Raw genomic sequence first — 25,332 nt, forward strand, 5'->3', positions numbered from 1 at the left:
AGGTTTGTGTTGTCTGCCTTCAATCCCCCAGAATATTGGCTTAATCGTCCCACACCACCTCTGATTTTGCAACGTGGAGAAGGATTTGAAGCAGCTGGGATCACTTCCAGGCGAGGGGAAAGAGCAGAGGGTTGAAGGGCTGATGTTTTTCCCACATCTCAGCTTCAAAGTTTTTGGTCGGGACCATAGCACAGATCTATCAGCAGGCAGGCACAAAAGCCTGAAACTCTCTCTGAATTAATTCCATTTCCACCTATGAGAAGCCTTCAGCCCCTGAGGAATGCACAAACACCCAGAGGCTCTACTCAGAGCCCGACCCCACATCCCCTGTCTAGGGAGCATCATTTGGGATCTGTCCTAATCCCTTTGTGAGCTCCCAGGTTGGCACAGGCAGACTCACAGAGCAGTAGAAGATATCAAGGCTGAAGGAATGAAGTTTCTCAAGGAGAAACCAAAAGACAGGCAGGGAGCTCAACCCCTTTTTTTCTTTTTTTTTTTTTTTTCCCTTTAATTAATCATTGCAGTCACTGCTTGTTTTGCCCAAACTTATTTTTGGCTATGGCAGTGGGATTTGCCTCCTGCTGCTACGCCCAGGGGGGAAAGAAACAGCCCAACTTCTCTCAAATATGCTCAAAGCATTCAGCTGAAATCAGAGAAAGCTCCTCACTGCCTTGAAAATAAATTAATAAAAAAAAACCCAGGGTAAATCCTCACTGTTCTCAGTCTGCATGTGCAGACTGTCCCTAGACAGAAAGGTGCAAGTGTTCACTTACCAACTCCAACAAGAGGGTGGTTTGATGTGAAACAAGAAATACAACTTCTAAAAATAATCAGATTAAATAATCAGCATTGCTTTTGCTGTCTTCTCATTTCATCACTCTTCCTCTCTGAAGCAAACCCTCACGTTTCACAGAAGTGGCTCCCAAGATCATGACCCGTCCCTTTCTTTGGAAAACCATTCTCCAAGTTGATATTTGGCTTTTTAACATACCCAGAAACGCTGGCAAACCTTTCTTATTTTTCCTTTAGGACCCAGATTTTGGATGTTTTCTCTAAGCCCATTTAGCATCTGCTACAAACGGTGATGCACAAGTGGGGTACTGAGGGAAATAGGGGGGCTACTGCTGCGGAAAGCCGTGTGTGCAAACCCCCATTTCCCCCTGCGTGCCCTGACCACGCGCTTATTAATTTAATTAATTAAATTAATTTAATCCTTTGATGCTGTGCCCGCACATCCTCGCACCCTCTCCCCTCGGTACAACTGCCCCCCCCTCCACCCGCTGTACCTTGGCACGGCCCAGCTCACCTCCCCTACCCCCCCGCTTCCCCAGCGAGTGGTAGGCGCCGCGCTCTCTGATTGGCCGCGCGGCCCCGCAGTCCGCGCGAGCTGCGGGTGCCTCAGTGTGCGCGCGGCCGGCGCGGCGGGCGGGTCGCTCCCTGCGCTCCTTCCGCTCCCTCCGCCCCTCAGCGCCGCCGCCATGGCTTCGGGTAGGTGCCGCCAGCCCCGCCGGGCTCAGCGGGCAGCGGCGGCTCCGCTTCCCGCCGCCGAGCGCGGGCGCGATGGGGCGCGGGAGGGCGGGCGGAGCGAGCGCCATGTGGCGCATGTGGGAAAGGCCGCGGCCATGTTGCAGGGGACGCGCCCGCTTTTTCCCTCACGCCCCCCCCCCCACCATTGCTCTCGGTGAGGGGGAGGGGAGCCACGCCCCCGCCGGTGGCCCCCGTGGGCACGCCCCCCTCGGCCGAGGCCACGCCCCCTCCCGGGGGAGCCCCGCTGCGCGAGCCGCGCGGGTCACGCCCCTTTAGGCGCGGGGGCGTGGCCTGGCGGGCGCGCCCCCCGCCCGTGTCGCAATGGGGGGCCCTGGGGGCAGGGTCCCTGTGGGGGCCTGTGCTCCCATGATGCGTGGGGTGCACCCCTTCTTATGGGGTCTGAGCCCCCCCTTTAGGCCACGGCCCCCCCAGTGTGAGTGTGGACCCCATTTTGGTTCATGCTTCCCACTGTAGGCCCTCCCGCCTTGGGCTGTGTATCCCCCCGTGTGTGGGATGTGGGCCTTGTTTTGTTCATGACCCCCCCTGTAGGCTCCCCCGCTTTTGGGTTGTGTACCCTTCACCCGAGTGTGAGAGGGAAGCCCCCCTTTTCTGGGTCACAGCCCTTCTCTTGTGTGAACCCCGACTTTGGGTTGTGGTTTCCCCCATCATATTGCGATGGGGTTGTGTGACCCCATCCCGGTGTGAGATGGGATCACCTTTGTGTCGTGGCCCTCTCCATAACCCGCATTGTGTGCTCCCCATTTGGCCCAGCGCCCCCATGGAACGCAGGTACATCCTCCCTGGGGTCCTGCCCTTCTTTACACGGGCAATGCCCTCCCTACCTGCAGCCGGGGAGCCACCTTTGTGTCCCGCTGTGTGCCACCTTTGTGTCCCTGTATGTGCTGCCTCCGCTCTCCACACAGCGTGAAATGGGGGGGCTTCACCCCTGCTGTAGGTTTAACACCTCCCTGGCTGGGATTGTTTTCCGGCGGGGCTTTAGCCGAGCACAGAGGCAGGATCTGCTCTCCCTGGTGACCTGAGCCAGCCCAGCCTCCCCTGGGGCCTCTCTGAGCACAAAGTGCTGTTCCTTCACCCCTTTGATGGCTGCTCCCCCGGCAGGGCAGCCTTGGCGAGGTGTGGGTGCTGGTGTGTCCCAGAGTGGGAGGAGGAATTGGAATTCCAAGGCTGCCCGTGCTTTGTGGAGCGAGCCATGTTTTGTTGTGGTCGAGCCATTTTGGCGTTGTCTCGTGTTGTGTGTGTGAGTGATAGACAATACAAACAAAGCAAGGGCTGCTGCAGGAATCCTTTCATTCAGGAAAGGCAGATGTGTCCAAAGGTACTAAAATGAGTCCAAATCACAAATTTTTCTATAAATTGTATCCACTTTCCCCCATCTATCAGCTACTGACCATTCAAGCACTGAGTGTCTCCTCTGTTTTTAGTGATGCTCAACCATGAGCTTCTTTTTCTTTGCAGTTCACTGAGAGCCTCTGCTGCTTCTTTATATGAATTACTTAATAAGAAAATCTCAGTTTTCAAATGTACACAGCAGATTGTTGTATCTTGAGAGGAATAAACCCCCTGAGCAGTGCAAGGTGATTAGGGTGCTACGTCCCACTTCGTCAACAGGAAATCCTTCCATGAACTTTTTAAACATTAAATAAAAAAAAAAAGTCAGTGTAGGAATTTCCAGAATAAACTGTTATTTCCAAAAATCCTTACAGGCTCTTGTCCCCATTGAGCCCACGAAAATAAATTGATCAGGAGTCTCTTAAGAGGTCAAGCAGAAGATGTAGAAAATTGTATAAATAAAGGAAATTCCTCTGCTTGTGTGTTTTCATATTTTACAGGCTCCTTATCTGGTTGCTTTCAATTTTTTTTCCAAAATGTTTTGGTTTGGTGGAAGTTTGTTAAGGAGATGAAATGCAGTTCATAAATTTATAGCTAATTCTATCCTTACTCAAGATATTCTGATATTATCATTAATATTCTTGAATTAGTATTAATGGCATATAAATGTTAGAGTTAAATCACAACCATGTTTCACAATGTGGTTCCATGTTTAATCTTTGTGATCATTTAAATGGAAACTGCAAAAATTTTACCTTAGCCCTTAAAAACAAACTTGAATTGCACCTCTACATTGGATTTGTAATTGTTTTTTAATATGAAAAAGCAGTGAAATATTTATGTAGCAGTGCAAAAGGAGGAGAAATTCACATCTGAGTGAAACTGCTTTATAGGACATGTGAAATTTAACCTCCTTTCATCTCATGTTTAGTAAATGTTTCTGTTACAGAATATGAAATTGGATACTTTATGTTGCTTTGAGGAGATACCTTACCATTAAAATGCAGTTTTGTGTGTGAATATCTGGGGTGATCCCCCTCATCTCACATCCATCACCTCAGGTGATGCCCTCATCACAGCTCTGCTTTAGCTCTGTAACCACGGGCAGGACTGGATTTATGGCCTGCTGGGGGAGGTGTAATGAGCACATTCAGCAATCTGATGAGTGTTTTGATTGGAAAATGGTCACAGTCATTTCTGACATTTACCCTGCCTTGTCATTAATTCTCAGTGTCAGCGTTTCAGGCACTTCTGGGGACAGAGGCTGGAGAGAGAATGCGGGGGGAGGGTGAAAATGGGGATGAAAAGCTCCTGATAGATTTTATTATACCATGGCACAAGAGTATTTCTGTACATTCTTGAAGAGAAAAATTGCAGGGCTTATCCAGAATGTTTGGGTTTGGACAAGAAGGTGGGAATTTCATGCAGTTTCCTCCTGCCTAGGAAGGGAGCTGGATGGAGCCTGAGCAGAACAGAGGCTGGAAGGGATCAGGGCAGAGTGAGGAATTCTGCAGAGCAGGGCTGGGGATGGATGTGAGCTGAGGGAGCCTCAGTGTGTGTTCTGTGTGTGTGTTCTGTGTGTTCTGTGTGTTCTGTGTGTGTGTTCTGTGTGTTCTGTCTGTGTGTTCTGTGTGTTCTGTGTGTTCTGTGTGTTCTGTGTGTTCTGTGTGTGTGTTCTGTGTGTGTGTTGTGTGTGTTGTGTGTGTTCTGTCTGTGTTCTGTCTGTGTTCTGTCTGTGTGTTCTGTCTGTGTGTTCTGTGTGTTCTGTCTGTGTGTTCTGTCTGTGTGTTCTGTGTGTTCTGTCTGTGTGTTCTGTGTCTGCATCTCTCACGTGCTGCTCAGCTCCCAGCTGGGATTTTCCCCTTGCAGCAGGAGCAGAGGGAAGTGTGGTGGCTCCTCCATCCCTGGTTTTCCATCTCCCATTCTGTGTTAGTGCCCTTTAGCTCAGCAGAGCTTTCTCAGAGCATCCCAAAAAGGGGTTCAGCTGCACTGACCTACTTAGCTTTGCTTGATTAATTAAGCTGCTGCATTCTGCTCATTGATGATGGCACTGTACTCTATAGCCATTGGAGGGGTTCTACAGTTCTGGGTGTTTGGAAAGACTCCTTGAAAACAGAATTCCTTCAAAAAGGATATTTCCAAGTGTGTTGTGTCCCCCACACCCTGTGCTGCTGTCATTCCAGTCTCCTTATTTTCACTTCTGTTAATGAAGAGGAAGCTTCATTCTGCAGGGATGGTAGTTTTAATATCCAGTGTACCTAAACCTTTCTCCTTCTCCCCAAATTTTCTCCTCTATTAAGTAGAGACTAAAATATTCATTGGAAATTCACAATATGACTTATTTCTTTTTCTAGATTCTGGAAGCTACAGTCAGTCTGGGGGCCAGCAGAGGTATGTGAGGATTTCTGTTTTGCTGTTAGCAATTACATCTGCAGACTAAAAGACCATTTAGTATTCCCAGCATGATGGCTGATTGTTCAGGATGGAGTATTGATAGGTTTTTGGAATTAAGGATGCAGAAAGCTTGCACCTGGGCCTTTCTCAAGATGTCTTACAAAACAAGAGAAATCAGTCTGTATTCCTGAAAAGAAGACAATAGTCATGTGATGTAAATGGATGTAAATTGGAAAGACATCTTATAATAGTGAGAACTTTTGAAGTTACATGAATATAGAGAAATACTTTCCATGTGATTGCCTTAAGCTGTTCAGAGATTTTAGCCAAAGGTTCTGATATTTGTTACATGGCCCAAGGCTGCAGGGCATGTTTTGATCAGTGAGACAAGAGTTTTTATGGAAGTATAAAAATCATGGCTAATGCTGCCTGTGCTAATGAAGATCATGAGGCTTTGTGCCTGAGTTTGGGTTTGTACCTCAGTATGATGAGTTTCAGCACCTGCTTCTTCTGGCTTAAAGTGGCAGAATAATGAATAAGTGTAATATAAAATTACAGCAAACCCAGCTTTTCTGTACTTAAAATTTATATTTGAAACACAGCAGAAATTAAAATGAGCTCTTCTGGCTTCTGCCAGTCAACCATTAATTCATTGATGCAGTTTTAATATGCCTGGAACTGCAGTACTTGGAATAAACACCTATTTTGGAATGAAGAGAAACTTAAAGACACCAAAAGTACCTTTACTTTCCAGCCTGTGTGGAGGGCACTCTCAGCATTTCCTAAATGCATTTTTCTCTTCCAGCTACTCATCCTATGGCAATCAGAGCAGTCAGAATTATGGACAAGGACAGGTATGTTAAAAAAAAAAATTGTGACTTTCAAAGCAGATATTCCTTGAGTGAAAAAAAAATTGTTCCTGGGCCAGGAAGAATTCCAGTCTCAGCTGTGCTTGATGTTTGCAGTTGTGTCTAGCCAAGGAAAACTGTGATTTACTGCTGTGGAAGTTCCACTTATTTGAGTACATTCTTGAAATTACAGGGATATTCTGGTTATGGGCAGAGTGGAGACAATTCCTCCTATGGACAGAACTATGGAAGCTATCATGGGAACTATGGACAAAATCAATCAGGTTTGGCTAGCTTGTTACATTCATTGGCAGGATTGAAAAGGTGAATATTGACTAAAAAATTTCTTCCTCCATTTCCAGGTTATGGACAAGATTCCCAGGGATATGATGATGAATCTAATTATGAAAATCAGAATCAGAGCTCCTACAACCAGCAGTCCTATGGCAGCCAGGGGCAGCAGAAAGGGTCATCCAGAGGGTAAGGAAGCAGAGTTTATCAGTATCTATTTAAAGTATTGTTTAGTGGTCACAAATCACATAGATTGAGACCAGGTATTGATTGTTTTGACACATTCTTAACTAGAGCTATAACATATTTCTTGATAATATTGCTTAGAAAAATACAAATATTTGAAGATCCACATCCTTGAAACATGTTTAATGTCTGAAAGGGGGTACAGGCAGAATATTTCTTTATGTGAGAAGGATGGGTGTAGTTGTTTTGAAGTCAAGCTGTATGGGGACATGCACTTTAGAAAGTCTTTGGATTGTGGCTACAATGAAGAATGGACTTGGCAGAGTGTTTTGATTAGGAGAAAGACCTATCAAATCCCTCTCCAATCACATTCTTTTGTATAAACTCACAGTGCTCTTTTATTAACTTCAAATAAGCTCTTAGCAGTGGAACTCTTAGCTGCTCTCAGATTGCACACTGCTTATCTGGCTCAGAATGCCTTTTCTTGAAAGAGAAGGGATTCAAAAATGTCATGTAAGAAATATATTTTGGTTTCTCAGCTAAGTAGAGTTCTCAGAACATGGTGGGTTTATATCCTCACCAGGAAATGAAATGTGCCCATGCATGCTGCACTCTGTGCTATTGCAAATGTATTTTACTTGTGATGTTTCATTGGATTCAATTTCAGGAGGATTAAAGATACAGCTTTGAAAGTATGTTGGAAAACACAACTCAACTTCCCAGAATGACTAAAAAGGCCATTTAATGCAAGAATACCTCCCCTGTCTGCTTTACAGGCTTTGTGCCTCCACCCCAGGTCACTGCTTGTGTTAGAGCTTTACTGAGGCTCATGTGACCTCTCTGAAATACTCTGAGTCCTAAACCTCCTTCTTGTGTCCAAGGTCCAAATGGTTTTGTATTTTTTACAAGGTGATAAAACAATTATCACAATGATTTTGAGGTGATAAAACAATCTGGTCTTGAGCAAACCTCTACCTGGTTTCTGGTTTTGTAGTTCTTACAATAAAACATTTTAATATTAAAAAAAAAATCTTAATCTGCCAGCAATAAGTGCTTTCATTCAGATGTCATTTTTGCTTCTGTAACAAAGGCAGGTACACAGTTAAATTTTGTTTTCTGAGTATTTATTAGAGGTAATAATGTAGTTTTTAACTCTGTAGATGTCCAGTAGAATAAAAATACAGCACATAGGTTCTCCAGCAAGTTTGTGATCTAGAAAATGAAGAAAAGGCCTTGAAGGGAAGCTTCTCAATGTAGGGTTGTAACAAATAAGGAGAAACTGAGAAATGGTAGCAGCTTTGAAGAGGGTGCCACAAAACTGCAGCTGTCACATCCTAGGGGAGGGAAGGGAGACTGCAAATAGTGGATGCTTTCAGCAGTGCTGCCTTTGGTGGTAAAGATGCAAAGGCTAAAGCAGAGCTGACTTTTTTGAAATGGAGATAATAACAAGAATCTTCACAAGCTGTTTACCACTGGGATTAGCAAGGTTAAAGCTGAGATCTAGGCTACAAGTGGGAGAGAGCAGATTAAATGGTATTTACACAGATGGGATATTTTGGGATTGGTTAGACCCAATGCACTACATCTGAAAGTGCTTTGAAAAGCTGCTGGAAACTTCCTGGAGGTTCTTGTGGGTTTTTTTCCTTTTTCTGAGATACTTTCACTGGCAAGTAAGATTGCCAGAGACTGGAGAGTGGCAGATCTAGTGCCTCATCCTTCCAAAAAGGGTGAAAGCAGGGAGGGAGAAGGGAAGAAAAGGTGGTAGAGGTCAGAGATTCTTTTCAGTTACTGAAAAAATAAGACAGCTAAGGCACAACTAAGTACCTGGGGGAAACAAAGGAATGAATAACAGCCAGTGTTCCCTGGATGCAATTTATTTCTCATAAATCTATATTATGCCTTGCCATGAAAGGCTAAGAGAACTATTGTCTCATATATCTAGATTTTCAAAATACTTCAGTTTCTACTGTAGGCAAGTGTGGTGTAGGTGAGATTCCCTTGTGGTTGCTCTAAAGTTATTAATCTTGATCTTGGAGAAGATTTATGACTCCCTCTTGGCATGTAGAGCTGCATTGTGTTGGAGCATCCTGGATGTGATGCTGCTCTCAGTGTTTCTGATGAGGGCTGCTGGGATAGTGTAGATGGCACTGAAATGAGAAGAACCTCAGGTATATTACAGTTAGAAAAATTCTTGATAAAATTGTAGAAGGCTCAGAAGAAGAGAGGTTGCAATTCAAAAAGCAAAGCAAAATTTGGGGATTTTTTAGGCAGCAAGTCTCAGCTGCACTATGAGCATGAGCACTGAGGCTCTGCCCTGCAGGTCAGAGGGAAGGATTTGGTGTTCAGCAGGTCACAATCAGCCATTGATGGTTCTGGGGAGAGGGGGGAAACCAAGTGTTGGACTGGGACACGTGAGAGGAATGATGCTCCTAATTTACATAATAAGTTAACTGCAGTTAGGAAATGTTAGCAATATCATGAATTTTCAACCCTTATTTTCCTCTCTATTCGCTGAACATTTAGCTATTAATTCCAATTCTGTTTGTTTTAAGTGGAAGAGGCTCTTATGAACAAAAGTCAAACTATGGTCAGCACCAAAGCTCTTATGACCAGCAGTCAAGCTATGGACAAAACCAAGACTCTTATGACCAGCAGTCCAGCTCCTATGACCAGCAGTCGGGCTATGGCCACCAGGGCTCCTATGACCAGCAGTCTGGCTATGGCCACCAGAGCTCTTATGACCAAAAGTCAGGCTATAACCAGCACCAAAGCTCATATGGGCACTCCCAGCAATCCTACCAGTCTCAGAAGGGAAGCTATAGCCACAACAGCCAAGGTAAAATTGAGCAGAAGCTCTGTGAAATGGTTGGATTTCCTTCTGCAAGCAGTTTTTGATTTGATGGATACTTAAATTCTTTTCAGTGTTCATGTTCTTGGGGGATGTTTTATTTGTTAGGACTTCAAAAGCATTGTAGGGAGATGAAAATCTCTTGGGGACCCAAAGAGGTTGCTGCTCCTATGACCAGCAGTCTGGCTGTAACCAGCACCAAAGCTCATATGGGCACTCCCACTAATCCTACTCGTCCCAGAAGGGAAACTATAGCCACAACAGGTAAAATTGACAGCTTGAATTCAGTATGGACCAATAAAATTGACCAGAAGCTCTGTGAAATGGTTGGATTTCCTTTTGCAAGCAGTTTGGTTTGATGGATACTTAAATTCTTTTCCATGATGATATTCTTGGGAATGTTTAATTTGTTAAGACTTTAAAACATTGAAAGTAGGGAGATTCAAATCTCTTGAGGCCCCAAAATGGTTGCATTTAGATGTGTTGGAACAGCATTGCAGAGGATCTGCCCCTCAGTTCTGCAAATTCTAGATGGATTTTTTTTCCTCCAAGCTATTTTGAACCCTCTTCCTGCATGAGGGTGGCATGTCTTGATCAGTCATGAAAAAGCTCTGTGAAATGGTTGGGTTTCCTTTTGCAAACATTTTAATTTGATGAATACTTAAATTCTTTTCAATGTTGATATTCTGGGGATGTTTTATTTGTTAAGACTTTGAAAATATTGAAAGTAGGGAGATTAAAATCTCTTGAGGCCCCAAAATAGTTCCATTTAGATATGTTAGAACAGCATTGCAGAGACTCTGCCCCTCAGTTCTGCAAATTCTAGATGGATTTTTTTTCCTCAAGCTGTTTTGAACCCTCTTCCTGCATGAGGGTGACATGTCTTGAAGAAGCTCTGTGAAATAGTTGGATTTCCTTCTGTAGTTTGATTTGATGGATAGTTAAATTCTTTTCAATGTTGATATTCTTGGGGGATGTTTTATTTGTTAGGACTTTCAAAACATTATAGGGAGATTAAAATCTCTTGGGCCCCCAAAATGGTTGCATTTAGGTACATTAGAACAGCATTGCAGAGACTGTGCCCCTCAGTGCTGCAAATTCTAGATGGATTTTTTTTTTGCCCAAGCTATTTTGAACCCTCTTCCTGCACGAGGGTGACATGTCTTGATCAGTCATGAAGAGCTTCTGCACTTCACATTCCAGCTTTATGCTGTGTAGGTGAATTGTGAGATAGGAGAAGTTGAAGATGAAGCTTTTTTTTTTGCATTAACTTCACACCAGCAGCACAACCCACTCTATTTATCCTTGTTCTGTCTTCAGCGATGCCTTTTGCAAACTGGGAGGACTGTATGGAAATCAAATGTATGGAAATCAAATGGAAAGTGTATTTTAGCCAATATGTATTTAATGTTTGGAAAGTGGAATGTAATTACAGAGTGGTTTTTCATTTTGATATACTCAATGACCCTGGAGATAATGGAGCAAAGTTTGGTGTTTTTTTTTTTCATTTTTGGCACGGAGAATGTCAGAGAGATTTGGGAGTTGATACATTTCAGATGTAAACGAAGAGGAGGTGGGAATTGAGGGGTGTGAATTCTCTCTGTGCTGCAGTTTGCACTACAATTGACTCTGTTTGGTTTGACTCCTCCCAGATGATCGCCGTGAAAAGAGCAGGTATGGAGAAGATAATAGAGGATATGGCGGGTCACAGGGAGGAGGTAGAGGGGGATATGACATGGATGGAAGAGGTCATATGTCTGGATATAGGTAAGTGATCTCATTCCAGTGCTGCAGCTCCTTACCCTTGTTTCCTATTTAGTTATTCCTATTATTTGCTTTTCATTTTTGGTTATAATATGTCTATTCCTAAGGTGGTTCGGGTTTAGATTTCCAAAACTGGAAGGTTTCTAAAATTAAACCTTTCTGCACTGCACAGAAACGGGTTTTGCCTAGGGGAGCAGCTTTTAGATTCACATAGATTGAGAGGAGGCATTTGATTGTTTTGACACACAGCTGCATTTTATTTGCATGAGTTGCAATACAAAAACTGCCCCAGCCCATCACTTGTTTTCAGTGATGAGAAAACCAACAGACAATTGAGAAAAATGTAATTTATACCTAAGGTAGCTCACATTTTACCAGGGAAGTATTTTGGCCTTGAATACTTTAGCAGTAACATTATTTATTCTTTGTTGTTTTTTTTCAGTTATAAACTTCTATTAAAATACAGATCTTTTATTATTGATTTATTTGTCAGTCTGAACACGTTTATTTTGGGCAGATCTGAAATACTAACAATGCTATCACCCCTTTCCCCATTGCCTTAGGCCCCGCACTGTCAAGAAAATTTATGCACATATTTAATTCTGTGCTTGCAGATGATCTCATGCCGAGGTCTGCAATTGGGACCTTGGCTTTAAAGCCTACTGAATTAAACATATGACATATTATTTATTAATAACTCACACCACAGGCTCCCCTTTGTGTCTCTGAGTGGTGGGAGGTGCTCACTGATGCAGGGCAGGAATGTTGAAGCTTCCAGAGAGCTTTGAGGTGTTGCTTGTCAGCACCACTTACCCTTCAAAAGGCTGCACAGCTCTGGGTTATTCCTAAATTCCAGATGAAAAACTCTGTAATTATACAGTGTTTTCTGTTGGAACTGATCTGATTTAAATAAAATGATCCTCTACTTGGTTACTTGTAAAGGTATTTATTTTAAATAATATTTAAAATCTGTCTGCTTCTGAGATGCTCCTAAACTGTACTTAATGGATTGTTTATAATGGTGTAGGAGGATCTTACCTCTTCTAATTAGGTGTGGTAGCACAATTAGAAAATCATGTTAGTGTTATTTTGTGTTTGCTGGGGTTTTATATAATATCAACTTAATGCATATTTTTCTGTAATATTTTTATAATAACCACAGATTTATAGACTATAAATAAACATAAATATATATAACAAAGAATTCTATAATATATAGCACCTCACATAAAACAAAAATAACAAGCATAATAATTTCTAGGTTAATTTTAATTTTCAGTTAAAATTGAACTTTTTTCTTAAATTAAGATTTTCTTTGTGGATGAGGACTTTCCATATTCCTGTGATAAAAACTATTAAAAAAAAATTCATAGCTTAGCCCTTTCCAATAATAGCAATGAATGTGAGCTTCAAAAAACACACTGCTGATAGAGTTTGTCACTTTGAAACAAACTTGGGTCTTTGCAAAATAAAGTCAAATGTATTAATGTCTGTGAAAATAAAGCCTCTTGCCATATTTGTCCAAAATGTGAGGAAATTTTGCTCACACATCCATGTAGATCATGGAGCCAAAAGAAGGGAAAGAGGGGAAGTGAAGGAAGAAGTGGAGGAAAATTCAGGGAAGTGGGAAGGCATTTGTGGAAGGAATTTTGTCTGCTTCTGTTAAATGATGTTGGCTTTAAGGGTATTTTTGTGGAAATTTTCTGGAACTGCAGTGTCATATATCTTTATTCAGTCTTTTTGCATAATTGTGACAGAGGATTCTCCTTCTGACATATGTATTTTACCAGACATGCTTATTAGAGAAGTCTAAAAGGTTAAATTAATTAACAAACTCTATAATGAAGGGGAAAATAACTTGTAATAAGGTAAGAAATCATGTTTAGTCCTGTGAAAATGTGGGGTTTAAGGGTAGGGGTTCTTTGGGGGGGTTACATTCTTGGGTTTCTCTTATTTATATGTTTATTTCTTGGGGGAAAATATGTGTAGGAATATCAGGTTCATCTTCAGTAGCCACCATTTTCAGTTGTTCTGATCCCCTTTTAATGCTAAACCATGACAATTCCATGGCCATCAGGAGATAATCTAAAAATCTTGTCTGCACAGATACTTTAATGGTGCTGTAATCACAGAATTCCAAAATGGTTTTGGGTTGGAAGGGACCTCAAAAATCAACTTTTCACTCCCTCTGCCATGGGCAGGGACACTTTCCACTATCCCAGAGCTCCATCCAACCTGGCCTTGAGCAGGGGATGGAATAATAACAGGCTTTGACTTTTACAGTGCTTAGAAAATAACGTGTAAAAATTGCTCCTTGACTTCACAAACAAATCAAAATCAAATGTGAGACCACAATAAATGGATCTCTTGTTCCTAGCTAGTAATAATTCTTCCTTGACTGACATTTAGACACAAGGAGAAGCTTTAGAGGTGTAGTTTTATTGTGACAACCAGTTCATGTCCTGGACTGAATGCTTCCAGCACTATTTTTCTTTAGTGCCTGTGTAAAGTCACCCAGCACTGTAAAGAAAATTTCTTTGGAGAAATTCCTGTTCACATTTTTAGCTGATATTAGTCCAATGAAGAACATACATTTTGTCATGTGTCAGAAGTTCACATTTTAGTTTTAATAACTTAGGATTTCAGAATTATCCTAGAGATTTTTTAAATTGTCTTGAATTGCATCTTTTGGGATTTTAGTAGAATTTCCCCACCCTGTTGTTTTGAAGCTTGAAAAATTGATGATCTCCCAAATTTTTATTCTGGCTAAGAAGTAAAATATTTCTCTTTTCTTCATAGTTAGAAGAGTGTCATCTTTTGGTTAGAAAGCAGGAACAGCAAGTCTTGAGAATGCAGCGTTTTACTTTAAGAAATTCACCCAATTTTTAGAGTCCTCATCTGAAAAAAACAAGGAATTCATGGTTACTGTGGCTGGGGGACTGAATTGTTTTGGTTAAGGCTGTAAGTGGGAAACACAGGAGCAAATAAAGCAGGTGAGAGGAGCTTTGCTTTTGGCTCTGCTCACACAAACTGTGCTGGGGGAACCACAGGGATGCAGTTCAGAAAGGATTTGCCATTGTGTTAGGATTTGTCATAGAAATCCTGACTTTGCTCAGCAGAGATTTTTTTTCTCTCTCTTGTGCAGTTTTATGGTGATCTATAAACACAAGCTACCTGTGCAGCTTTATTTATCAGCTATTAGGAGTGGGAATTAGTGTGATATAAAGAAACTGCAGCATAGTGCAGATGAGTTTTATAAGTGTGGTTTGTGTTCAGAATTGATATTTTGACTTGTAACAGATATACTTGAGCTTAGCCTTATGGAGACTTTGGAAAAATGTGAACAGAGGCAATAAATATAAGCAAGGAAAAAAACCCCATCTGTTGGTGCACTAAATATTCCTTTCTTGTTTGTAAAATACACTCTAGATGTTAGGGACACACTTGGTGAGACAGATCCATGTTGCAGGCTGAATTTGGTCCCTGAATTCTTAGTGCTGCTTCTGCCAGTATCTGATATTTATAAAACTGCATTTCTTGTATGTTGAGCTCCCTGTATCACCTGTACTTTAATTTAAAGAGATGTTCCCAGCTGGATTAAGCAATATCCAGATGAAATCCAGTTGAAGTCTAGTAGGGAATGATAAATCTGTGATTGAATATGGGAGAAATGAACAACTGAGGACTTGAGGCAGCAAGTTCACACAGCAAGTGGTGCCCTGGCATGTTCTGGCTGCCTGCAGTTCAGCCTCTAATTTATTATCTTAGCTGGTGGCACTGCTGAATTTTAACTCCTGTTCACGTTTCTAACACAGAATATTACAAAGACCCCAAATTCCATCTGGTCACCCCTCTCTGAGGTCTGTGTGCAGGCCTGGTAAAGCAGTGGGCTGTGAATGCTGCAGTTGTATTTTCCACATGTTTTATGCCAATAATGGGGGGACAAATTCAGTTGCTGAGGTTGAATTTTGGGTCTCAATGAGGGGCAAATCTGAGACTGTGCATCAGCTGCTTGCAGTTTCTGTGTTTGACTTGGATATCTGCCTGATCCCAGGGAGTCTTGGCTAGCTTTGCCCAGCAATTGCAGGAAGGTGACAAACTGCAGCTTCATAAATCAGATATCAAATGCCACATAAAAATGTAGCAAAGCATCAATCCACTGTCAAAGGTGTCTATCAGTGGATTGTTCCACATTTTTGTTGTGTTGGTCATGTGTGACTAAGCAGACAACATGCTGAGGCATATTTAAGCAAAAATATATTTCTGTAGACATTAATTAAAAAATTAATTAAAATTATTGATTGCACTCATTAGTGCAGAGTGCAGAACTGCTGTATCACAGAATTAAGGCATTGGGCTGTGGCTCCCTTTACATTTTGTATATTAAGCTCCTGCTTTTCAGGATTATGGTGGGCACATTTTCACTCCAGCATCCCACAAAACCCTCACTTCCAGCAAAATCCTGGATGTGTTGACACAAACTTACTTTGTGTAAGTTGGGTTTTCTAACTGCCATACACTTCCACATCAGAAAATATATTTGTTCTGGATATTGCTGTCCTGATGAGCTGGGACCATAATCTGGGATTGGAAAATTTTCATAACATTTAGATGATTGATATTATTCACTGTTGTTGTTTCTGAGTTGAAATCCCAGAAAAACAGGCATCTTACTCAAAATTGTTGTGTCATAATGAAGTTTTTTTTTTTAGCTGAAGTGAATTGGAGGTGGCAGAAAGGTATTTACAGTAAATTTTATCATCACCATTGTGTTTTTAATCATCAGTCCTTGAAAACAGACAGCCTTGAGTAAAGACCAGCAGTGATGCTGCATGTAAAATCTTTAATGAGCAGAGTGAATTAATGAATAAATGACACTACAATTTAGCATTCAGATTTCTTCTGTGGAACAGCAATAAAATCTGCAGCAAATATTAATTCTAAGGAAAGTCCCAGTAAAAGTAATTTTGTCTCATGTGCCAAACTGTCCAGATGTCTGTCATCCTCCAAAGAGTGTCTGTTAATCCAGGTTTGATAGTAACCTGTTGAAACCTGATTTGGTCCTCATTTTGGGCAAATTTTCTCATAAATGTTAACTATCAGCAGCTTCCATTTATGACTTTCCATTTGCTGTAACAGATGGACAGAGTGCCAGAGAAATGACTCCCTAATTTTATTGCATTGCCTTTTGGTGGGTGCTCGTGTGCCCTGTTTGGGCTGACGTGTGAGCAGACAGATGGAATTAACACCTGCAGTGATTTCTGGTCACAAATGCTTTGGTGAGGAGGCACAACAGCTCCAGAGGCTGGAGATGTTTCTCTGCAGCAGGGTTTGAGCTCACACTGGTGGGTTTGAGCTCTCATCATGGTGAGAAAGCTCTTGGGATGAGGTGACCCTGCCTGATTTTGAGGTGGCAGCTGTGTCCCTCAGGGCAAGGAGGACAAGCAGGCAGTTGTACATGGAACTATAAGAGAGTCCTGACATTTGGTTATTGACTTTCTGAAAAACTCAGTGGTTTTTTTTCTGACAGCTCTGAGTATTGATTATGTTGTGCTCATAACATGGATGCAATTAAAAATGCTGCTGTGAAAAATCCTTCCAGTACAAACCTATCCAGTGAAAAAAAGAGTGAGGGTTTATTTTCATGCACATAATTGGAGGCATAACCACCTGTTTTAAATCCCCTTTTAACCTCTGAAAATTGATGTGTGTATTCTCTTAACTTGGTCTACATTTTGTGCCACAGGTTTCAGAATGAATGAAATAAAACTTCACGGCCTCTGCTTTTGAAGCTCACATGCACACACCCCTTCTCTGTAATGCCAAGTGCTGTAGTACAGTAGGTCCCCACAGACCCTTGCTCAGAGAATGGCTCATTCTGCTAATTTATCCCCTCTATTATGAATGCATAACAATAGAGATTAATTTTAGCTCTTTTGACTTCTAGGAAAGTACTAAAGTACTAATTATTCCAAAGTAGCAATTACATCTACAATTAAAGCCCACATTAATCTACATGAAAATACCATTTTTGTTTTAAACCCCAGTTTTGAATAGCTGTTATTTTGGCTGATGGGATGGGAGAAAGTATTGAACCAACCACATGTGTATGGGTTAGTTTAAAATACTCCTTTAGGGCTTCTCTTCTCCAGTGCAGCACCCTGAGAGATTTTCTTTTTTTGTAATTTAATCTTTGAACATGAATGGGTAGTGAGGAGAACATAGACATGGTGCTTTAGCTGCCAGACAGTAATTCTCAACTTGTCATCAGTTAACTGTAGATTGAGCCTTGGGCTCAGCACGTAGAGACTTAAGGAAGAAATCATTTCTTCAATTTTTCCTCTGCAGTGGTGGTGACCGTGGTGGCTTCAAAAATTACGGTGGTAAGTGCCGAGTATCCAAAAATGTTTCAGTGGAAATTCTTTATAAATCTAAAAGCCACCAATAATATCTTGTTACTATCTAGTAGAAGCATTATAGAGTTTTGGTGAGGCTGGTGTGTTCACGAGTTTTAATAGCCAAACTTGTAGCAATAAACTGGATTTCTGCTTTGTCAAATTGCATGAGAGAATTTGTGGAGACAGTGACGTTCACCGGATTATTTTTTTTCTTTTCTTTTTTTAATTTTTGTTACAAATGCTTCTTAGAAAGGTACTAGAGGTAGAAAAAAAAAAAGTGGGAAACTGCTTGGTGATGTGACAACCAGCATTTGCAAGCAAACACCAGCACAGCATCAGTGTGGCAAGTGCCACATGCTGCAAGTTAAAGAACACGTTAACGTCCTACAGACGCCTTCTGTTGAACGTTTAAATCTAAATATTCTCTAAATCTCTGGTGAATGTCTTAGATCTTAGATGCATTGCATACATTCTTTGTATATTTTCTTGTTGCTAAAAAAGTCACTTGAATGTGTTGTGCTAAAAATAGTATTCTTTCTTTCTTTCTTTTTTTTTTTTTTTTTGTCCAACCCGTATCATAGGTCAAAGGGATTATGGACCGAGATCAGATGCTGGTAAGGAAACAAGCAGTGAGTGGGAGTGGATTGTAGCTCTTAGGTCACTGCTTCTAAAATGTTTGTCTAAAAAGATGGATGTGGCTGCAGTTCCCATGGCTCAAGAGAAACCTAGCTAAAAAATGCCTTCCTTGAAAGAAATATATTTAATTTAAATGCATGTGAAATTTTGGATGTTAATGCAGCAAGTAAGAATTTCCTGTTGAATTCTGAATGTGCTTGAGCCAAGCAGCTGCTTTAACTGTCATCACACTTCTGCTAAGCTTGTGTTATTTAAAACATCCTCTGCTCTGGTGGGTTGGGATGCCCAGCTGCATGAATGTTGGGTGTAAGGCAGGTCAGCTGTCCAGTGTACTCAGTTGATGGTGTTAGCCTCAAAATTAAACTCCCTGCTCCTCTTTTATTTCACACAAAATGTCTCTGGGATTTAAGGGTCTGCCACTGGGCAGCACAGAGCTGAGCTCAAAGTATTGCTCCCACAGAAACTTGTGGTAAATGTAGCTTAATTTTCCACAGATTCAGAGTCTGACAACTCTGATAACAACACCATCTTCGTGCAAGGACTTGGAGAGGATGTTTCAACAGATCAAGTGGCAGACTATTTCAAACAGATTGGTATCATAAAGGTAGGTGAAATGAGAAATCTTGGGTCAGAAGGAAGGGAACTGGTGGAGCTGGTGTACTGGAAATGTACTGGTATCATCCAAGGCAGAGTTCTCTCTGACTCCCCAGCAGTTGTAGATAATATTTTATCTGGGTTCCCAGCTGACAGCTCATTTGTAAGCTGGCAGCACTAGCACCTTTCTCCTGGTGACATTTAGATTGCATCGTGTCTCTTCTTTAGTCTTTATAGCCCTGACACTCTATCCATTGTGCCACCCTCGTACTGCAGCATGTGTCCCTCTGTCTGGGGCTGCTGCTTCTGGGTCTGCCATTCTAAATTAGGATTTTATGCACTTGACCTCATTTTGTTGTTAACAGCCAGTCAGTATCCTTCAGTCAAATCCTGTTTCTGCAGGCCAGCTCCAGGAGAATATTCTCTCTAAAGATACTTAGTGTTACAGTGTGTGCTCTGAACTGATTGCACCAGTGTTTCTGCTATGCCAAATGTACAACCTTTCTTTTCAGACCAACAAAAAGACTGGCAAACCCATGATAAATCTGTACACAGACAAGGATACTGGCAAGCCCAAGGGAGAAGCCACAGTATCTTTTGATGATCCTCCTTCTGCTAAAGCAGCAATTGACTGGTTTGATGGTGGGTGAGACTTACCTGTTCCTTTGGCCATTTTTGAATCTGACAAGCAGTGGAAGAAGCACATAAATTACCTTTTTGGAGGCTCAGTGCTGCTATTTATGTAGATTTTGAGTTGGGGCTTTTGGTTTTGGTTTTGGAGGTTTTGGTTAGGATTTTGTTAATTTGGGTTTCTTTTTCCCTTAAGCAAAGGCCTATATTTCATTGTTTCTTGTGTGTATTGGATTTCTCTCATTTCATTAAACAGCAGATAGTGATTTAGACCAAAAATGTGCAGTGAAACTGTGGGTTTGCTGCTGTACCTCAGTCACCCATGCACAAGGTGCAAGAGATGGTGTTTGTCACTTCTTGTTTAGACCAACAGAGCTGTAATCTGTGTTAGCAGCTGGAGGGATTCCCTACAGGGTTGCATTGATATTTTTAGTGTTGTGGGAGCATTCTTAGGGTTTGGGAATGGTTCTGGCAATCTTGTGCTGAGTGCTCTGTATATACACAGTGAACAACAAGGTTTTAAAATAATGGATTTATCCCAGAATTATATTGATGTAAAACTCCTCAGACTGCAGGAAGTACAGTGACACTCTTGTAGTAATAAATTCAAGGGGGTGAGGGAAAAGTGCCTTCTCTTGTCACCTTGTGTGTTCACAGAATTTTAGTGATACTGGGTAGAAACAAAAGGTCATGCTCTGCATCTGGTGGGAAATGATACTGCTTTAAAAAATTGGCATGCCATGCTTGTCTGATGTTTGTATTTGCTAACAAAATGCAAATTGACTTTTGTTTAAGAGGGTAAGGCAAATATGACTATATTAGGCACATGTACAGTGCTGTTTGTCTGTGATAAACATTGGATCTGTGAAGAATGCAGTCACTGAAAATCATGAACTTTATTTAAATACACTTGGGAGTTGAGTTTTGGGCTGGCTATTGAGTGGTACAAAAGCCTTGTTGCCTTGGTGGAATTACAGAAAGTTCAGACATCCAAACTACTTCCCCATGAGCATGGCCAAAAATCTTTTAGGCGTTCTTATGTCTTTAAATTCAACTTACAGATCTCATTTAAACTAAAATATCTGTGGGTTTGAGGAGAGTTTAGCAAGCAGATCAGAGTTTCCATCTCACCTTTGGACCAGTGCTTTCAAAACCAAGAGATTGACAGCAGCTTCCCTGTGTCTCAAGAATTTTGTGTTCAGTCTGGGTGTGCAAATCACTTCTGCACTGCTGGGTTTGCTGCTGTGTTGTTGGGAGCTGTATTGATCCTTTCTCTCCTCCCACAGGAAAAGAATTCAATGGCAATGTTATCAAAGTTTCTTTTGCAACCAGAAGACCTGAATTCATGAGAGGAGGTGGAGGTGGCGGGCGTCGAGGTGGGACTGAAAGTCTGTAGAGTTCTTGGTTTTGCACAGTTAAATGCTTTTTCACTATGATTGATTTATTAAAAAGAAGTTGACTTTGAAGCAGTGATTCATCAAATATATGAGCCTTTGGAATTCTGCCAGGAAAGGGAGTAATAAGGATTGAACCCAGTTAAGTAAACTGAAATCTGTAATCTCTTCTGCACAGCACAGAATTTATGCTTTCCTTTAGAGCTGGAAAGTCTCCAGATCTTCTCTGCCTTGCTTTTAAAGAGAAAGTGTAACAGGGATGTTGAGCTGTACCAGCCCCACATATACAGGGGGGAGTTCCCACTGAGTATTTGCTTGTTACAGCAGAGCTCTGAGATTCTCTCTTTCCAGCTGGGATAAAGCAAGGTACATAATTCAGCTGCTGCTGATCTGGAGCAGCAGTTAGATTTCTGCTTCCTTTAATCAAGGCTGTATCAATCTCCCTCATTCTCTGCATATACAGTTTTGTCGGTAATCCACTGGGTATTCATTACCATTTTCCAGGAATCATGCTTTGGGCAGTGACTGACAACAAATTCTAGTTCTGAAATCAGGCAGTTCTATAAGCTGATGGAAAAGGATTCTTCAACAACTTCATTTGGGATAAAAATTCTTAATTTTGTGATGCAGAAAGCAAGAATGTTGTCCCTCTGCCTGTCAGAGGCATCCTGGGATTAATCCAGACTTCTTTTATTGTTCAATTTTTGTTCTGTGCTCAAGTCTGGCCATAAGTGACTGATCTTATACCTTGTTAAATCTTTCAGAAATTTTATTAATGCATGTAGTGGGTTTGTATTTACCCAGCGGCAATTCAAGCAGATCAGGTTTCCCTTTACTGCTGAAAAAGAATTTATAATAAATAATGGGAATATATTTGCATTAAACACTTCTTCCACTTGAAAAGTCTGTCTGTCACTGAGGGTCTGAAGGCAGTGACAATCTTTGATACCTGTTTGTCATGTGCAATTTATAGAACTTTATTCTGATTATGATTTTGTCTGCAGGTTCACGAGGTGGCTACGGAAGAGGTGGGGGCTTCCAGGGCAGAAGTGGGGAACCCAAAAATGGTGACTGGGTTTGTCCTAACCCGTAAGTGTCATTTGAATTGGGATGGGATTTTCCCTGTGTGCTTCACCTTCACAGCTCAGTCTGGGCAATCCTTGTCTGTTCCAGCTCCTGTGGCAACATGAACTTCGCTCGCAGGAATTCCTGCAACCAGTGTGGGGAGCCCAGACCAGAGGATTCACGTCCATCAGGAGGTGTGCAAAACCAGCTACACCTTTTAAACATTTCAAGTGTTCATATCACCTGCATCTTTCTGAAGAAGCTGATGTATTTCCATGTTTTTCCCCAGATTTCCGTGGCAGAGGTGGCTACGGAGGAGAGCGGGGCTATCGAGGGCGCGGCGGCCGAGGCGGCGACAGGGGAGGAGGCTATGGGGGCAAAATGGGAGGGAGGTAAGAGCAGCCTTTGCCATTGCCTGGCTCTGGGATTGGTGGGGACTGTGGGAAAAGTGTTGTTTATGTGTGCAAGTACAACTGCCATGAAAATATTCACTACAGACAGGAGCTTCCAGAGAGAGCCACTCAGTCTGTTGAGTTTTGTGAATGTTTCTGGATGAGGCTCTCTGGAAACACAGACGTCAGAAATGTTTGACTGAAGGGACGGTTTGTTATTTGCTTCATTTATTACATGCTTAGAACCTTTTCTTTCCCTTTCCAGAAATGATTTCAGAAATGATCAACGCAACAGACCATACTGAAGACCACTGTGAATGTTTTGTTTGTCTTCTTGATGAGTTTGATAGTGAAATTGCCTGCAGCTTCACCCATGGCCTCTTTCAATAGTGGAATTGAGTGAAACTAGATTTTTATTTTGGTGGGAGGGACTGGGATGGTTTGGGAGGATTTTTTTTTAAGCAAGACATTGAAATTTAATCCTAATTTCCACATTCTCCTCTTTTCTTCCCCCCCCCCTCACCCCATACCTTTTCAACAGGCCCTAAGAAGGAAGAGATAAACTGTAAAATATTGCCAAAATATGAAGTGTTTTGTAATACAACAATAAATGCTGATTGTTTTATTTGTGAAATCCTACTGTTTCATAATCACTTGAGTTGCATGCATTTCCTTACATATTCCCAGTGTTCCTGTGGTGTGGTATGGTTTAAACAGTAAATAGGCACTTGTTTGGAATGGCACTGCGGCTCTGACCCAAGCTCTGTGTGTTCACAGAATCTGCAGGCAGGACAGTGATGAGCCTCCTTGCTGTCCATATCCTCTGGCCTGGATTTGCAGACTTGTCCCCTGCTCCTTTCCTTTTTCCCCCCTGTGGTGCCTGCAACCTGCTTTGATTCCCTGCACCCTAAGGGGAGCAGGCAGAAGCAGTGTGAGTGTGTTCTGCTGCTGCCAGGGGGCAGAACAGCTCAAAGTCCAAGGTGGGATGGCTTAAAAAAAGGGATTTGTTACATCCTGCTCCTTTTGGAATGTGGGTGATGGAAGCAATTGTGTGCAGCTGCTTCATCCTGGAGTTCAGATGCAGGTGAGGTTCAGTAGGTGCATTGTGAGCATTTGGGATTGAGCTCTGCAGCCAAAGGAGAGGAGAGAAGGGAGGTGAATTATCTCTCCTGCTCAGGTAGGTCAGGTGAGCAGTCTGAGAAGGTGGCACTGCCCCAGCCAGGTCATGGCAGTGCTGCCTCTGCGCCACAGGCCTTTGAGAGAGAACCTCTGGCTGTCCAATATTGCAGTGGGCAGCATTATAAATACAGGTCCTTGGGGGCTGTGGTTACAGCTGGGCCATATCCACTGAGAAATGAGCAGAAATTGCTTTTGTTAAGGTTTATGAGCCACTCCCCAGCTTAGTGTGCATTGATGGTCATGGTGACAAAGTGCAAACCAGCATTACTCAGGGTTGTAAGTGTGGTGACTGCTGGGCCTTCTTCAGGTTTCTCTGGAAAGCATCTGCAGTGTTAGAAAAGACATTTTTCACAGATTATGGACAGCTTGTCTTCTTAAAGCAGTGGAATTTGAGATATATATGTACTAGTGACAGTGTAAAATCCCATGTATGGCATGTGAGGGTTCAGAAAGTTGATGAATTCAGTACCTGTTGTTTTGCTGGCCTAGGAAAGCTCTGGATGCTGATGGTTTGAAGCTGGAGTTACTGTTTGGAGGGAAGAGGCTAGAGGGTGCTCTTGCCCACTGTTCTGCTGGCAGATCAGGAGTGGTGCCAGCTGGATGGGATGGAAGGAAAGCAGGAATCAGGCACTGAGAGCAGCCTCAGTGTCTCTGCTGAGCTTTGTTCCCAGCAGAGCTCACACCTTGCACTGCACACACAGCTCCTGAGGGTGCAGCTGCAGCCCTCAGAGGAGAGCACACAACTGGGAATGGCTGAGCTGAACTCAGCTGAGCAGAACCCAGGGCTGGTGCAGCATCACCCTCTGCTCCCTGCAGTTCCCTGCTGGGGCTCTGCCTTTTCCCCTCCTGGAGAAAGACTTGGTTCTAGCAGCTGGTGCTTCCAGCATTGGGAGCAGCAGTTCTAGCTGCCTTTAATGCCAGCTCAGCTTCCAACCCTGCTTTTCCCCCAGGCTAAGAGCACTTTCCTCTTCAGTCACTGCCCAGGATTACCCAGTAGATGAGTCTTCAAATGAGCCCCAAAACTGGAGCTGTCACCACCTTGTCAGCTTTTCCAGCCTGGCAATGCTGCTGAGCACTTCTTGTTTATGTTCTGTTCTGCACTGGGGCAAAACCACCTGAGTTCTTGCATGGTTTTAAGCATCTTCAGCAGCTGCTTGGTCTTTCAGAAAATCAGCAGGACAGATTGTACTGGTTTGATGGGTTGTTTTACTTGCCTTTGGTGCAGTGAGAGTTAAGTTAGTTCAGAGAGGCCTGGGAAGATGTGCTGTGAAGAATGTAAACCCAGCTGATGGTTTAGCTATGTCATTGCCCTCCAACTGCTTCTGCCAAGTCCTTTGGCCCTGCAGGTTTTCTCCACAGCTGCCTAAAGTTTGCCAGGACAAGCTTTAATTGAGGTTAAAAGGAAAGTAAAAACTTCTAAAATATTAAGGATTTAATTAATTGTGGTTCTTCCCAGTACTGTGTGAGGATTTGTTAGGACTTCCTATATTAAAATTCCAGATTAAGAAGGGATAGGACAGTAGATCTGTCCTGTAGGAGATGGAAAACCAGGAGAATCTATCTCAGCAGAAAGGAGCAGTTTGGGTTGTTCTCAGCATAGCTGGGAGTAGTTCTACTCTGCTCTGTATCTCTATTTGTGCTCCATCTTCCAATAATACATTTTTTTTTGTGGCAAGAGTTTCATTTTGGAAATCAGTCCTGTGTGGAATGCTGGTGGTTTATTTATAAAAACAGGTCCAGCACTTGCCAAGCTCAACAAGGACATCAAGAGGGATGCCAGTGCAGGAGTGGCACGTGATCCTCAGAGAGCTGAAATGCCACTCCTCTATAAAATAA

General features: G+C 42.4%; 1 protein-coding gene across 1 annotated transcript; it reads left to right on the top strand.

Moving 5' to 3' along the window:
- The first annotated feature begins 1,378 nt into the window (after window positions 1-1,378).
- On the top strand, window positions 1,379-22,903 carry TAF15 (TATA-box binding protein associated factor 15). The gene is made up of 16 exons (XM_058817811.1): window positions 1,379-1,488; window positions 5,232-5,268; window positions 6,077-6,125; window positions 6,313-6,403; window positions 6,482-6,599; window positions 9,149-9,432; window positions 11,097-11,211; window positions 17,557-17,591; window positions 18,188-18,220; window positions 18,737-18,846; window positions 19,349-19,478; window positions 20,753-20,842; window positions 21,865-21,949; window positions 22,034-22,119; window positions 22,215-22,317; window positions 22,583-22,903. Exons 1-16 carry the CDS (start codon window positions 1,479-1,481, stop codon window positions 22,620-22,622), a joined length of 1,416 nt encoding a protein of 471 aa, XP_058673794.1. The 5' UTR covers window positions 1,379-1,478; the 3' UTR covers window positions 22,623-22,903.
- Window positions 22,904-25,332: the final 2,429 nt, after the last annotated feature.

This window comes from Ammospiza caudacuta, chromosome 20 (genome assembly GCF_027887145.1).
Source record: "Ammospiza caudacuta isolate bAmmCau1 chromosome 20, bAmmCau1.pri, whole genome shotgun sequence".
Taxonomy (NCBI): Eukaryota; Metazoa; Chordata; class Aves; order Passeriformes; family Passerellidae; genus Ammospiza; species Ammospiza caudacuta.

Excerpts from the sequence above, each read along its gene's own strand:
- TAF15 (XM_058817811.1), top strand. Across the intron at positions 19,479-20,752 it reads AGCAATTGACTGGTTTGATG|GAAAAGAATTCAATGGCAAT; the intron begins GTGGGTGAGACT and ends CTCCTCCCACAG. Across the intron at positions 22,120-22,214 it reads GGATTCACGTCCATCAGGAG|ATTTCCGTGGCAGAGGTGGC; the intron begins GTGTGCAAAACC and ends GTTTTTCCCCAG.